The sequence below is a fragment of the Pogoniulus pusillus genome, chromosome 15, assembly GCF_015220805.1.
Source record: "Pogoniulus pusillus isolate bPogPus1 chromosome 15, bPogPus1.pri, whole genome shotgun sequence".
Taxonomy (NCBI): domain Eukaryota; kingdom Metazoa; phylum Chordata; class Aves; order Piciformes; family Lybiidae; genus Pogoniulus; species Pogoniulus pusillus.
The window spans coordinates 9,216,262-9,231,127 of NC_087278.1; the positions used below are offsets into that span (position 1 = coordinate 9,216,262).

General features: G+C 52.2%; 1 protein-coding gene across 1 annotated transcript; it reads left to right on the forward strand.

The window, feature by feature from the left end:
* Positions 1-4,546: 4,546 nt before the first annotated feature.
* Positions 4,547-14,082, forward strand: SOX10 (SRY-box transcription factor 10). Its single transcript, XM_064155270.1, has 3 exons — positions 4,547-4,963; positions 10,987-11,252; positions 11,641-14,082. Exons 1-3 carry the CDS (start codon positions 4,554-4,556, stop codon positions 12,354-12,356), a joined length of 1,392 nt encoding a protein of 463 aa, XP_064011340.1. The 5' UTR covers positions 4,547-4,553; the 3' UTR covers positions 12,357-14,082.
* The last annotated feature ends 784 nt before the right edge of the window (positions 14,083-14,866 follow it).

Sequence of the window (14,866 nt, forward strand, 5' to 3'; positions counted from 1 at the left end):
ATGCTCCCAGGGGACACTGGAGGAAGGCAGTGGTTCCTGAAACAGGGATGGTCTCTTCTCCTTCCCCTCTGCCTGTTTTCTCACCTCAGTTGAAGAGAGTGTCACATCTCTTCCTACCATAGTAGAGGTTTATTTTCCACAGCCCTTTCCCCTGCATCTGCCTCTTTGTAGCACAAGGGAAGAGATGACACATGGATAGAAGAGACTTGGAAACAGATGTATGAGCAGTCAGTGATGTGAGAGCCGGGGTGGAAACAGGGAAAAAAGGTGCTACAAGGAAAGAGGTCAGAAAGAAGACCAAAGGAGACAAAAAGCAGGAACTGGATAAAGGTAGAATGAAGGAAGAATCAAAGAATCACAGAACCTTAGAGGTTGGAAGGGACCTCCAGAGATCATCAAGTCCAACATCACCCCCTTCCAAAGCAGGATCACCCAGGGTAGTTTGATCAGGAATGCATCCAGGTGGGTTTTGAAAGTCTCCAGAGAAGGAGACCCACAACCTCTCGGAGCAGCCTGTTCTAGTGCTCTGTCACCCTCACTGTAAAGAAGTCTCCCTTCATGTTGAGAAAAACCTTCCCTGCCCTTTGAGAAGACACTGAGGCTGCATGCCTGGTACATGCTCATTTGATGATGTCCCTGTCTGCAGCTGAGGCACCCACAGCACCCACAACAAGGCATGGATGAGACTCAGCTCCTGTCGGGAAAGTAGCAGCAGCTTCTGATGGGGGTGGTGAGCAGTGGGACAAATGGTGGCCCAGAGCCCTGTGGATAACTGGAAAATCTCCTGAGTTTGATGTCTTTATTTCCCCAGCAGGGAATGGTGTATCTGGCACTCTTCTGCTCATCCGGACACTGTGGGCAGGCAGGAAGATGTCACTGTCTTGCTGGGGTCATTCTCTCTGCTTGGCACGCCAGGAAGACCCTGCATTTGGGATGAGAGCTGAACAGGGTGTGAAGCTTCTCTCAGTGCCCCATGGGGGTCCTTTGTCTGTCATTGGAGATCTTCTCCATCAGAGTGCTAGGAGGCTTTCTTGCCTCTCTCTCCCACTCCATATTTGCATGCTGGGGGAAAATGAGAAATTCTTACCCCATCAACTCTTTCCCATGGAGTGCCCAGGAACCAGCTGGAGCAAGGGCAAATAAACACATCTTTCTGGCCATTTCCTGTGGCATTCTTCCTCCCAGTCCTGGGTTGGAAGTTGGCTGCAGCCAGGAGAACAAGTAAGGCAGTATTTTTCAGCACTGGCTATCTCCCTGTGGGACAGGAGACCAAGCTTCTCCTCCCTCTAGTTCTCCCACACCTGCAGCTTGAGGATGATCCTTGCTGGCTGTGCGAGGATGCCACGAGCTCTGCATCATACTCTGCATCCACTGGGTTGTGGACAACTTTGTACCAAGTGACCTTGCCCTGTTCTTTATTGCTGTTTGTCTGCAGACTGAGGGTGAGCTGCCAAACTGTTCCTGCCAGTGCTGCAAGACCCTTTTTTTGAGACAACCACAGCTCAGGTCTCTCATAGTGACAGAATTCATCCCATATTGCAAGATCTGCTGTTCACCAGACTTGATGCTGTTTTGCTAGGTTTCTGTTGGGTTTTCTCAGCATCCAAGTGCACCAACAGCACCCACATTCTTCTGTTCCAGGGGGAGAAAGGAATCCTGTGAAGAAGAGTGTCTGAACCTATCTATTTCCCCCTCACTCTGGAGTAGGTAGTGCTGAAAAGAGGACAGGGAGGAGATGATGTCTTGAGAAGTTTCTTTTTGAGAGATGCCAATGGCATGCAACCATTTTCCTCCCAGCTCAGTAAAGACTTCTCACTGGGTTCTAGTGAGGTTTTCCCTGCAGCCATTCTATGGTTTCAGAGCTTTACTTACTTCATGCAGTGGCAGACCTGCAGGGAAATGACCCTACATCTGCAAGGGCAGCTGTCAGCCCTCCAGGTTTGTGGTGAAGGTTTTAGCTCAGATGCTCAGCACTATCATTGGGTCTGGTTCCCTCCACATGGTGTCAGCCACTAGTTTTGCTGGATCTTTCAAGCACAAAGTTTCTGGAGAGTGAAAATCTGCTGAGAAGTTAAAAAATATTCTTGGAATCCCTTGAAGCTCCTTCTCTGGGTCACATCCTTCCATCTTTTTTGCATTTCCTAACAGCACTGAAGCATCTTTAGTCTGGCTTTCCGTCAAAGACCCTAGGCAGAAATGAGGTTTATCTCATAGCTAACTCTGGAGTACCTGGGAGGATCATCAGATTTTTCATGGGTGACTTCTCATGGCTACAGAGTTAGTGTTGGTCTGTAGCAGTCCTGGTGACAAGGGAAGCAGAAGAAGCCAGTTACCAGAGGCATCTGGGAAGGAAAGTGAACTAGAAAATGGAAGGTGTGATGGAGAACATCCTTACTTCATTGAGTGCTGAGTTCTTCTGCATGTCTCAGTGCACAGGCAGCAAGAATCAGGGTCAGTGATTGTGAGGGAATCTTTCTCATCAGGAAACCTCAGCATGTTGAAGGAAGCAGAGCTTACTTGTCTTGGTAAGACTCCACAGAGACAAACATCCCTAGAGTGCAAAAGCCCTAAGAAGGTTCAAACTGACACTCGCTGTGCAATAGCATGCTATTTCCCCTGGGCCTGATGCCCTTCATCTTCGAGTTACCTACCCCTGACATCATTGTATTCCTTTCCCCACTCTGCAGATCCAGGTCTGAATGAGGATGCTCTTTTGACAGCATCCTGACCCCAGGGCTCTGGGACAACTTGTTGCAGCACAGCAGGGTCCCCATGAGACTCAGTGATGGGGACTGAGGATTCATTTGGCACATGAGGAACACCAGACCCTACAGAAGCAACTGTGCTAGCAGTGGGGAGGAGAGGGACCCCAGTCCCAGGGTGCACAGTCCTCTCCCCAAACCATCCTAGACCCCTCCAGCACCCTGCCACCCTAAACCCCCCTAGGCTGAATCCTCTAGCACCATCTCTGAGGTGGCCACACTGCTGGAAGCAGCCCAGTGCCAGCGGTTCTCCTGAAGAAAGCAGCACCGGAGGGAAGTGGGGACTGTGCCAGTGGCTGAGGTGGGGGGCTGCCTGCGTCCCCTCCCCGCCGTCCCTGACCGACCGTATTCTGCCTCTGAGGAGTGCTTGGCTCCACCTTCCACCCTTCCCTCCCCCGGTACTAAGTAGCAAAGCCAGCTAGAGGCATCCAGCCGGGGTATTAGTAAAAACCAAGCCTCCCTCTAGGAATGGCACTCGCCTGAGAGCCTGCCCGCGCCGTGCGCCCGGACACCGCCGGGGCCGGGAGGGAGAGCAGGGCAGCCGCTGGGATACGAACCGGAGCCCTCGCAGGACCTGTCGGACACAGCAGACAGCAACGTAAGTGCCCTACCTGTGCTCGCTCGCTCGCACGTCTCCTCTCTCCTTCTCCCCCCCACTTTCTCTTAGTTTTTTTTGCTTTCCCCAGCTAGGGTCCCTGCCACCCTCTGAAGCTGGAGGGGTGGCAGCCCTTGCTCTGCGCCGGCTCTTTTCCAGCTAGGCAAGAAGCACGCTGTGCTATCACTTCTTTCCCCTTTGTTTCTTTTTAATTTCATACTTCTTTTTACTTGTTTATATCTGCAGTGGGGGGAATAGAGAGGCCTTTATTTTTAGAGTGTTTCTTTCTCTAAGGGGGGAATTTTAGAGGTGACTGCAGGCAGAATGAAAGGAGTGCGTTGGGAAGGACACCCGAAGACTCGGCTTGTCTTAAACTTGGTGTGTGTTTTTATCTGTACCTGTGTTTATGTGTGAGTATGGACATGTATATTCACACTACACGTAGACAGAGACGGGCATGTGTGTGGGGATGGTGTGTAGATGTCTTGGTTTGGTTTGTGAGCTTGCAAGAGGAGAGTGAGGAGTGGGGGCTGCTCCTGCAAAGGCACTTTCCCACGGCTGGGATCGGGGTCTTCGGATGCGGTTCCGGGGCCCAGGCTGGTTCCCTGCCCAGGCACTATCGATGTTCTTGATAGTTGGCATAGAAGTCCCTTTTGGTTAATTGATAAGATATTGGCGACCCCCCTTGCACACCTCCTCCCGGGCAGCGTGCTGGCATTTCATTGCAAGCCTTCAAGGGAAAGGGGAACTTTCCTACGCAAGTTTTGTGGCCGTTCTCCCCATCCCACTCCCTGTGCCCAAGAAGGCTGACCCATGTCTCTCTCCTTTCAGGTCCCTAACCTCCCTTATCCCTCTTGTTGCAGGCTCTCTGGCACATGTCAGCTCCAGATGATTGCAGAGATAGGGAATGATATCCCAATTAATCAGGGGCCCCAACCCATCCCCACCCCCATCGATCACGGGTTTTGTGGTGTGCACAGCAATTGCTTTGCTTGCGCTTTTATTGAGCAGCCCCTGTCTTGTGGTCAGCTCTTCAGAGACCTTGGAGTCCCTTCAGATTTGGTGGCTACTTCTCCAATTTTTTCTTTCCCCCTTTCCTTTCCCTTCCTTTCTTTTCTTTCCTTTGTTTTTGTCTTCCTCCCTTTCCCTCCCCAGTGAGAAGACACCAAGAAGGGAGAAAGGACTTGAGAGCAACAATGGCTGACGACCAAGACCTTTCAGAGGTGGAGATGAGCCCAGTGGGCTCTGAAGACCACCACTGCCTCTCGCCAGGACCCTCTATGGCATCAGACAACTCTCCACACCTTGCCGTCTCTGGGAATGGGGACATGGGGAAGGTCAAGAAAGAACAACACGACTCAGAGGCAGACGACGACAAGTTCCCGGTGTGCATTCGCGAGGCAGTCAGCCAGGTGCTGAGTGGCTATGACTGGACCCTCGTACCCATGCCTGTCCGGGTCAATGGAAGTAACAAGAGCAAGCCCCACGTCAAGCGGCCCATGAACGCCTTCATGGTCTGGGCACAGGCTGCCCGGAGGAAGCTGGCTGACCAGTACCCACACCTCCACAACGCTGAACTCAGTAAGACCTTGGGGAAGCTCTGGAGGTAAGAGCATGAGGGATGATGGGGACAGCGAGGGCAGTGGTCCAGAGGTGTCCTGGGGAGGACTGTGCAGTCACGTGGAAGGATGGAGACTTAGTGGGGTGGAAGGGGGTGGGGGGGGGGAGCATTGAGGGGACTTCCTTCCTTGAGGGGAGTCCTCTGGCATGAGACATGGTCAGTGACTGGGGCAAGAACTGTGGTTGGACGTAGTGAAGATTTCCTCAGCAGAGGTCACCTCCATACTGGACAGCAGCCCTTTCCACATATTTCCACAACTTCCCCTGCTGTTTTGAGCCAGGACACTCTTGCCCTGATCCTCACCTGCCTAATTTCCAAGGGAACTCTAGTTTTCTTGCTTCATCCCTCTGTGCACTAGCAGGAACTGGGCTGAGCCACGTCCAGCTTAACTCACTGGTTGCTGCCTGACACCTGTTTGAACTCAGACACCAGCACCAACAGGGGTTGTTTTCTGCACAGTGCCACAGAGCAAGAGGGAAACCAAGTTACAGCTGAGGAGGAAAGTCAAGGGAGGGGAGCCAGGCAGTGGGAGCCTCACACATGCCCTTCCCAACTTCCCAGGACGATCTCAGTTGTGGCAGGCATGCAGATACAGCAAGTGACCCTGCTAGAAAGAGGGGTTCAGGCTTAGCAGAAAGCAGACATGCAACGGTCCCAACCTTAACAGACTCTTTTGCAACGTGCTGGTTCAAACCAGCCCTCACCTCCCCTCGCACCCAGAGGGTGCACACACACATACTTGTCCTTCTGCCCGCACCAGTTTGGTGCAGCCATTTTCATTTTTGCTTTGTGTAGATCCTCAGGTCCTTTACAAGCCATCCCCAACCCACTCCTCCTTTGTCCAGCACACCAATGGGCTACACTGATTGACTGCAGCTGGCCCATGGGTGTGCAGAGAGCTGTTGTGCCCAAGCCAAGCACGTCAGGCTGGCTGTGGCTCTTCTTTCCCACCTGATGATCTTTGCCCATAACCTTACAAACACTTTTTGCCACAAGTCCCCAGCGTTGTGCCTGCTCCTCGCCTCGCACTGACCGACTCAAAGCAAGGCTCATGCAATTAGCCCATCTCGTTCTCTCTCCTGCCCTGGTGGCATTTTGTGGAGACATTTTTCCAAGCAGAAGAAAGACACACCCCATCCAGCAGCAGATGCTGAGGTCTCCTCCTGGCTTCAAACTTCCTTTCTTGCAAGGAGCTCTTGGGCATTAGGCTCTCACTCTATGTCAGCCTATTTGCCCTGACCCATCATGGTACAGTGTAACCCCAGCAAGAGGATTTCTTTGGGAAGGCAAATGTAGAGCATGATTGAAAGTGTCTCTTCTGTTGGTCTTTCCCACTTTGTTCCCTGCTGCCTTCCCTTCTTCTTACCATGGCTCTTGCTCCTGCCTGGAGCTCCGCTGCCAGCCTCTGGACTGTGAAACTCTGCTGGAAGGGGTGTGTATGTGGACATAATCCATCTTTTTTGTTCCCAAAGTGTTACTCCATCAAAACCAGCAAAACATTGGCAGGGTTTAGAGCAATGGCCTCCCTCCAGACACTGCCTTTCCCTTGAAAGTACAGCAGAGCAGTGGGGCTCTCCATAGATAGTGCACTCAGAGCACAGGGAGACACAGCCCCTTGGCCACATTTGTTCAGCCGACTGCCTCCCTGCTCCCAGGGCATGGCTCCCACCACTGGCCGCAGGGGACACTACCACAGGATAATGGTCAAGGTCCCTGGGTGATTTTTAGAGTGGTCAGGCAGAGAAACTTATGGGATCAGGTCTGGGGTTGTTGAGTGCTGCTGGCTTTGCCACCTGACTGCTTTGCTTGAATGTGTCTCTTCTCCCACATGTCTCTAGCGTGGGCTCTCCACGGTTTTGTTAGCTCCTGTGGGGACCATACAGCAGAGTAAGCTGGGTTATGGATGAGGCTGGTGTCTGGCCTGGGTAGGACCATATGTGTGTGTCTTTCTGTGAGTACTGGGGGGCAGAATATCAGGCCACAAAACTTCAGCAGTTGTCCGAAGGTTACCAGGATAGCTGCCCTAAGCCTTGCTTTCCAGATGTGGTATAGCTGGGCCTTCCTCCACTGAGGCTCCCACTGCCCTCATCTCTTCTGTCCTCAACATGTATCTCCTGTATGTTGGTATAACTGCAAGCAACCAGCTTCTGCTCTGTATGGTTTTGTCTCAAACATCTGATGAGGAGCCCTGCAAAGGGTATCCCTGCTCTTACAAGGCAGCCATCCACACCCCAACAGTATCACAGTATCACAGTATCACCGTATCACAGTATCACCAAGGTTGGAAGAGACCTCATAGATCATCAAGTCCAACCCTTTACCACAGGGCTCAAGGCTAGACCATGGCACCAAGTGCCTACATTACTGGTCCCTCTGGAAAATGTGGGTGACTTATATCCACCTGGACTGCTCTGAGCTTATACAGCTGAAGGGCACATCACGCAGAGAGGCAAACGCTGCTGAGCAAGGAGACTTCTTGCAGGCAACCACTAAACCAGCCACATCCTCAGAGATGGAACAGGCTGCCCAGAGGGGTTGTGGAGTCTCCCTCTCTGGAGATATTCAACACCTGCCTGGATGCATTCTTGTGTAATCTGGTATAGGTGATCCTGCTCTGGCAGGGGGGTTGGAATGGGAGATCTTTAGAGGTCCCTTCCAGCCACTACCATTCTGTGATTTCCTGGTTGGTGCTGAGTGAGTATGGCAGAGGCAGGGAAATATTCCTGAAAGGCAGCTAACAGATAGAGCAACAAGCCCAGTGCTGTGCTCCTCTGCAAAATGGGCTGCAATGGCTCAGCGTTTGCTCCAGCTCTGTGCTGTCACCATGTCCTCCATGGACCCCAGCCCTCATTGGGAAGGGCTGTGAGACATGCCCCAGTGGCCTCACTACCTGGCTTCAAATGCAGTGCTGAGGGGTGTATGGCCCCACCACGTCCCCAGCCTGTAGCCGTTAGGGCGCGTGAGCTGTGCCGCCAATGAACCCAAGGTGCTCACAAAGGAGAAAGGAGCGTTTCTGTGTGTGGCAGCCATGAAACCCTGCCTTGGCTGCTTCCATTCCCTGGGGTGGGGCAGGGAGCTGCACTCAAATGGAGGCTGGAGGCTGAAAATGTCGGCATGACTCCTGGCCGGAACGCCAGCCAACACCACCTCCGGGGCCGAGCACAAGTGAAGCATGGGAAGAAGGGGAGGAAGGCTTAGTAAGGAAGAGCGAGGGGATCTGGCGGAGGGATCTACATGAGCAGGTGGCAGCACCCAGGAAATAGGGTCATGCCCACAAAATACAGAGATTTGGGTGCGTAGGAGAGCCCCTGAGCTGCTTTCTGCTCCTAGCCAACACCAGCCCCAGTGCCCAACTCCATCACCGCACTGACTCAGCAGCAGCTGAGTTCCAGCACAGGGTCAGGCCTCTGGCCACTGAGCCAGTTGCCTGGCACGCAGCATGGTGCAATGCCAGATGGCAGAAGGAGAGGCTGCAAGAGGCAGGCAGAAAGATTTTGGCCTTTCTTTCTCCTCCCAGAGTGGGGCACTGGCTGCTTGTCCCTCTCCTATCAGCTGGGGGGGTGTGAACATTTGGTGTCCAGGAGGGTAGCAAGGGCTTAGATATGCCCCCTGAAGGGCTTTGCTCTATGATCCATAACTTCTCTGCTCGTGCAAGATTCCTTTGCATTGTGGCCCAGGGAGAGTAGGGGCAGGAGGGGGAGGGCAGGAAGCAAGTGAAATCCAAATCCCCCCAAATCTCCTGGCCTTTGCCTGCTTGCACCGGTTTCACTTTGCTAAAGCCGATTTGAGCTCTGATCCCAGTGGGAGGGAGGAGCAAGCAGGCAGCCTTGGAAAAGAGAAGGCAAAGACATGGGGATCGGACTTGGTGCTGTCCTGCCCAAGAGCTGCTGTCAAGGGGAAAGGTGAGGTACTCGGGCATAGCTCAGAGGGCAGGAATCTGTCTCCTGCATAGTCTTGAACAGGTGTGGTTCATGCTATCCATGAGATGGATCTGGGAGGCCGAGCTTTGGTCTCTGCAGGAGGCTTTGCTCTGAGTTTGCCATGCAAGTCAAAGCTGGCTGTGCAGCCAGCCCTCTCACTCCAAGAGATGCCCACATGGAAAGAGACCTTCTATTCCCAACTACAGCATCTTATTAGCTCTAGCATTACCCGTGAGGTGAGCACAGGCCAGGAGCTGGAGTCTCGCCGTGCTGTAGTGAAGTGTCCCAGACTGCAAGGCTTGCAGGTTTTGCCTCTCTTCTTCATCTCCCAGGGACATGAAATGTTCCACCAGGATGAAGTTTTTGCCAAGGCAAGATCACCTCTCAGGCTGTGATGCCTATGAGGATTGGCCATGATATGCCCTTGGAGGGCTGTCTGGAGCAGTGCAGGCTGAGGGATTAGAGTCCTCTGAGACGTGTAAGCATGGTGTGTGGTGGCGGGAGGGAGACAGGAAAGCTGGTGTTGGATTCATGGTTGCTCAGTTGCTTTAATCTCCGAGATTAAGGCAGTGGAGGAATGTGGTGTGCGGCCGCGACCTGCTCAGGCTGCCTGGAGTGAACCCAGGTCAACGCCGTAACGGGTTCCAGCCCGTGTCACACACCTTCTGGCTGTCAGCCGAGGGGATGCACGAGGACCAGGGGAAAAAGACACACTTAGGAACCAACCCATTACTTGCTTGCGACTGCTATGGTCCCCTGCTAGATTTACCTGTGCGGCCAAGCCAAAACCTCCTCTTTGTCTTCAGTTTTTCAGGCCAGCTCAGGCCTTTGTATCATCCTCAGTACCTACATCTTAACAGAAATGGTCACATTTGAGTGGCGAGAGCTTCAGGAGTATCAAGGTTTTGGCACAGCTCCATCCCCAGGTAGTTGTTTTGCTGGGGAGAAAAAGGTGTTGACATCTGAGTATTTTTTGCCCTTTGGGAGCCCTGCAATTTCTGTTGGCTGTTAGAGCTGCAAGGTATGTGAAGATTGGTCCCTTCAGGGGACACTGTTTCCTGCTTGGAAGCAAGATGACCTCGAGTCACAAGAATATTTGAGGGGAAAAGTCATAAAATGAAACTGATGTGCTTCCAGCTTGAGCAGTGAGTCTGATCTTATCTTCAAGTGCTCTACCCGCACATTTCACCATTCCTCCAAGGACCCATCTTTATTAGAGCAGCACATGGCCTGGCAGGAGCACAGACAAGAACCTGACATTTCTGCAGTGCCTTTCATCCAGAGACCAAAACTTGTCTATTCCTACAATGTGGCAGCTAGATATTTTACAGCTGCTCACCCAAGATCAAGAAGGGCTGGTCCTTTGCACATTACTCGTGTCTAAGGTGAGCAGTAGCTCCAGGAACAGCAGCAGATCATTTCCCTGCCTTTATGTTTCCTTCAATTCCCTTCCAGGATACTGCAAGATGCTTAAAGTCCCAGCAAGCCCCATGCAGCAACATGGCTACTGTGGAGCCAGGACCAATTGTTGCTATTTGTGCTCAGGAGAGCCTTAAACTTAGAGCGGAGCCTATGGAGAGGTGGGAGGTTCAACTGAATTAAGTGCAGTCTGGGGAAGAGTAAGAGATGTGTGAGGCAGCACTACAGGTAGCAAGGGTGTGCAACACTGCCTTAGCCTGAAGTGTGCTCCCAACTGTCCTTAGTTTTCCCAGCCTCTGAAATCAACTTGTCCAGCTTTATTTTACATGGCTGTGAGAAGCTGTGCTTGGCCTTTGGGCAGTGTAAGAGAGGCTGTTGAACTTACCGAGCAGAGAAGCATCGTGCACCTGGGAAAGGGGAAGCCAGCACTGGCACAACCAGGGTCAGGGCTCCAGAATTAACGAGGAGAAGGTAAACTCTGCTGTCGTCACTGAAACACTTCCAAGCTCTTCCTGTTGTGCTGGGAAATACCTTCAATGGGGAGAAACCCAATGCCTGGATTTACATGTGTCCCCTGATGCTGTGTACACATGTGGGGGTCTTGTGACAAACTTGTCCCATTCCTCTCCTCCTCTCCTCTCCTCTCCTCTCCCACCTTGGTCTCTGCAGGCTGTTAAACGAAAGCGACAAGCGGCCCTTTATCGAAGAGGCGGAGCGGCTGAGGATGCAGCACAAGAAGGACCACCCCGATTACAAGTACCAGCCCCGCCGCCGGAAAAACGGCAAGGCCACGCAGGGCGAGGGAGAAGGCCAGGTGGAGGGGGAGGCTGGAGGGGCTGCTGCCATCCAGGCTCACTACAAGAACGCTCACCTGGATCATAGGCATCCTGGCGAAGGGTCACCGATGTCTGACGGTCATCCAGAACACTCCTCAGGTGAGTCTCAGGTCTCTGGGAACCTACTGACAGGTTACAAACAACTCAGAGTCAGCACAGTGACAGCCTTAGTGATGTGGCTCACACCTTGCTTGTGACCCAGCAGACTCTGCTGGGATCAGCAGCATGAGGACATGCCTAGATTTTAAGGGCACTTGCACTCCTGTGCTCAGGCAAGGTATTGTTGCACCCTCCCTCTTTTTCCACAGGATGATATAGAAAGGTTTGTGTTTTACTGGCTGTCTCTCTCTCCCTCCAATGAAGCCTCCAGCTGGACAGTTGCTGGCATACTGGGAGGAACAGAGCTGGGCTGTGTGCAAAGCCAGGCATAAAGCAGTGACTCATCTTTTCTCTCTCTTTCCTCCTCAAAATGTTTTCCACATCACAGGTCAGAGCCACGGGCCCCCCACACCTCCTACCACCCCTAAGACCGAGCTGCAGGCAGGCAAAGCTGACTCCAAACGAGAAGGGCGCTCCCTGGGGGAAGGGGGAAAGCCACACATTGATTTTGGCAATGTGGACATTGGAGAGATCAGCCATGAAGTGATGTCCAACATGGAGACCTTTGATGTCAATGAATTTGACCAGTACCTGCCTCCCAACGGACACGCCGGCCACCCGGGCCATGTTGGGGGCTATGCAGCAGCAGCGGCTGCTGGCTATGGCCTTGGGAGCGCCCTGGCTGCAGCCAGTGGACATTCTGCCTGGATCTCCAAGCAGCATGGAGTCTCCTTGTCCACTGCCACCTCATCAGTGGTGGACTCCAAGGCCCAGGTGAAAACAGAGGGGTCTGCCCCTGGAGGTCATTACACTGACCAGCCCTCCACTTCCCAGATAGCTTACACGTCCCTGAGTCTTCCCCACTACGGTTCAGCCTTCCCCTCCATCTCCAGGCCACAGTTTGACTACCCGGACCATCAGCCTTCGGGACCCTACTACAGCCATTCCACCCAAGCCTCTGGCCTCTACTCTGCCTTCTCCTATATGGGACCTTCCCAACGTCCCCTTTACACTGCCATCTCTGACCCTGCGCCCTCTGTGCCACAGTCTCATAGCCCTACACATTGGGAACAGCCTGTGTACACAACCCTCTCCAGACCATAGAGAATGAGGAATGGTGACCGAAGCAGCGATGAGAAGGCTCCGAAGAATCAGCACAGGCAGCAGAGCCTCTGAACTCCGAGGTCACTCAGTGCCATAGAGCCACCAAAACCCACTGAGCACACAGAGGTGCCTTTCTTGTCCCCGGCTATCGCTGGCTCACCCGCCTACAGGAAGGCTTTTTGTCCTTTCGCCCTTTACCGACTTCACACAGGCCACACGACTGGCTTGTGACACTTTATTGGCCTTCTAGATGAGGAAGATGCTAGAAATGGAGTGACTGGTTTGTGGTGGGTTTCGTTATGCAAACCCTGGCCTGTACCATGACAGAGACTGTCCTTTCCTTCCCCCCTCCAGACTGCTCCAGGGCGCTAGCAAGTGTTTCCAACAGGCCACAATGGCCAACACTTTGTCACCCGCTGCAGGCAAAGGGCAGTTGCTCAGCCCTGGTGGACACGACACAGGAGTCGCAGCAGTGAGGATGGCATGGCTGCCTTCCTTGCCATCAGCGTCCTGCAGCAGCTCTACCTGAGATTCACACATGCATGAATCTTGAACCCCACTGGAAGACCAGCCTATGCTTGCTTTCCTGCTGGTTTCAAAAGCTGCATCCTAGCTTTGGTCCCTGTCTCTTCTCTCCACCCCTTCTCTCTGTTTAATTTCATGCTCTTTCCTGCATGGAGATTTCAGGGTTGCCCAAACACCACCTAGGACTCAAGAAATGCATTGCTGGTCTTAGTGTTACTCGTATCACAGCCTCTCTGTGTGTGCATGCTCATGTGCGGAGGTGCAGGAGAGGTGGGGAAGGACCAGTGAATCCTTGAGGTGCTCTAAGTGAATCCTCCTATGATTACCCTGTATTGTTCCTATCTGGCAGTTCCAGCATCTCGGTCTTTTCTCATCTCTTCAGTATCCCAAACAACTTCAGAGCACATTTGTTTCTCTTCTGTAACTGACTATGCTTGCCCAAAATGAAGAGGCACCAAGATTCTAGGCACTTGCCAAGACTCTGAGCTGATTCCAATACTCTGAGGCCCCACTCCACACTCCAGCTGATGGCATGTGCACCCTCACTTGTTTATTCATCACGCCTTCCAGTCAGTCAACACCTCCCTCCTAACTGCGCTGAGGACGGAAAGATACTCCTGGGGCTTTCAGCAAGGGAGACACACACCTGAGCACGGATAAGCAGAACGAGAAGAAGCCTATTTAGGTGAAAAGAAATTCTTTCCTGTTAGGGTTTCAAACTGGAACTGACCAGCTCTCACAGTTCTGATCAACCTGCTGTTTTCAGCCCAGCACCCCAGGACTACTTATTTCTCCTCTGTCACCTCCAGGACTGGGGTGGTTTGTCACACCAGGGAGTGAACTGGCACAAAAGTTGTCGCAGGAAAAGATGACTCCTGGCAGTTAATCGCAGACACATGTGTGGGTACTCCAGTCTAGAAAGATAAAACACTTTGACCCAACGTGGACTGTATCCCTCTGCTGACAGGACTGTCAGGTGCCCCTCCTGCCTCTCTTAGCTACGGATGACTTATACTGTGGTGTCTGAAAAGATGTAGAATGTTTGCTCCTCGTATGCATGTAACCTCTTCCAGCCCTGTCCCCTTATTTATGCAGGTAGCACCTTCCTCACCCACCTTGCCTTCCCTGGTCTCCTTGCTGTCCTAGCACCATTAACTCTGCATTAAACATATGGAATAATAAACTTAAAAGTTTCATTTAACATGTCTGGGTTGTTTTTTTTTGACATCTTTCCTGCAAGTCCGTTTTCTCCTCCAGTAAATTTATGATGGGTCACACAACCACCGCATGCACTTGGTTCATGGCTTTCCTCTGCCTGTGTCACAAAGAGGACACAGGCAGAGCTCTGACAGGCTTACCAGACTCCTTCGTGGACATGAAACATCTTCTGTTCACACCCCAGCTGCAGTCATTCCTTCAGTGAGAAATACAATCACATTGATTTCTGCTCTTCAGCTAAGACTGAGCATGTGCAATTAAGAAGAGCACTGCTCTGCAGGGGCTTCAGCCAATAATTTCTTAGTGCAATTGCTAATGCTCTGCAGAACAGGACAGTGGGGTCTCCTCTCTTGGTTCTTCAGCAGCAGGTGGCAGATGGAACACTTTCAAAACAAAGCATCCCCCTGTACACAAACTTGTGTATTTTGGAAGCAGTTGTGTGTTCAAGAAACACATGACACTTTGGGACATGGTTTAACAGCCATGGTAGTCTTAGGCTGATGGCTGGACTTGATGACCTTGGAAGCCTCTTCCAACCAAAACAATTCTGTGATTAGCTTGTCTCTAGGAACTCAAACTCCCAGCCCATTGCCTTCCATAAGAAGGCACACAGAGCATATCCAAGAACAGATGTATACACCTTACCTGGTGAAGAAGACATCCTGGGTGTAGTCATGTCCTGAAGGTGTTTGATAGAAAAAATACAGCAGATATTGGTCTGGTTAAGAACATCTCTCAAGGCCAATGGCAGCAAGGTAGGATCCAAA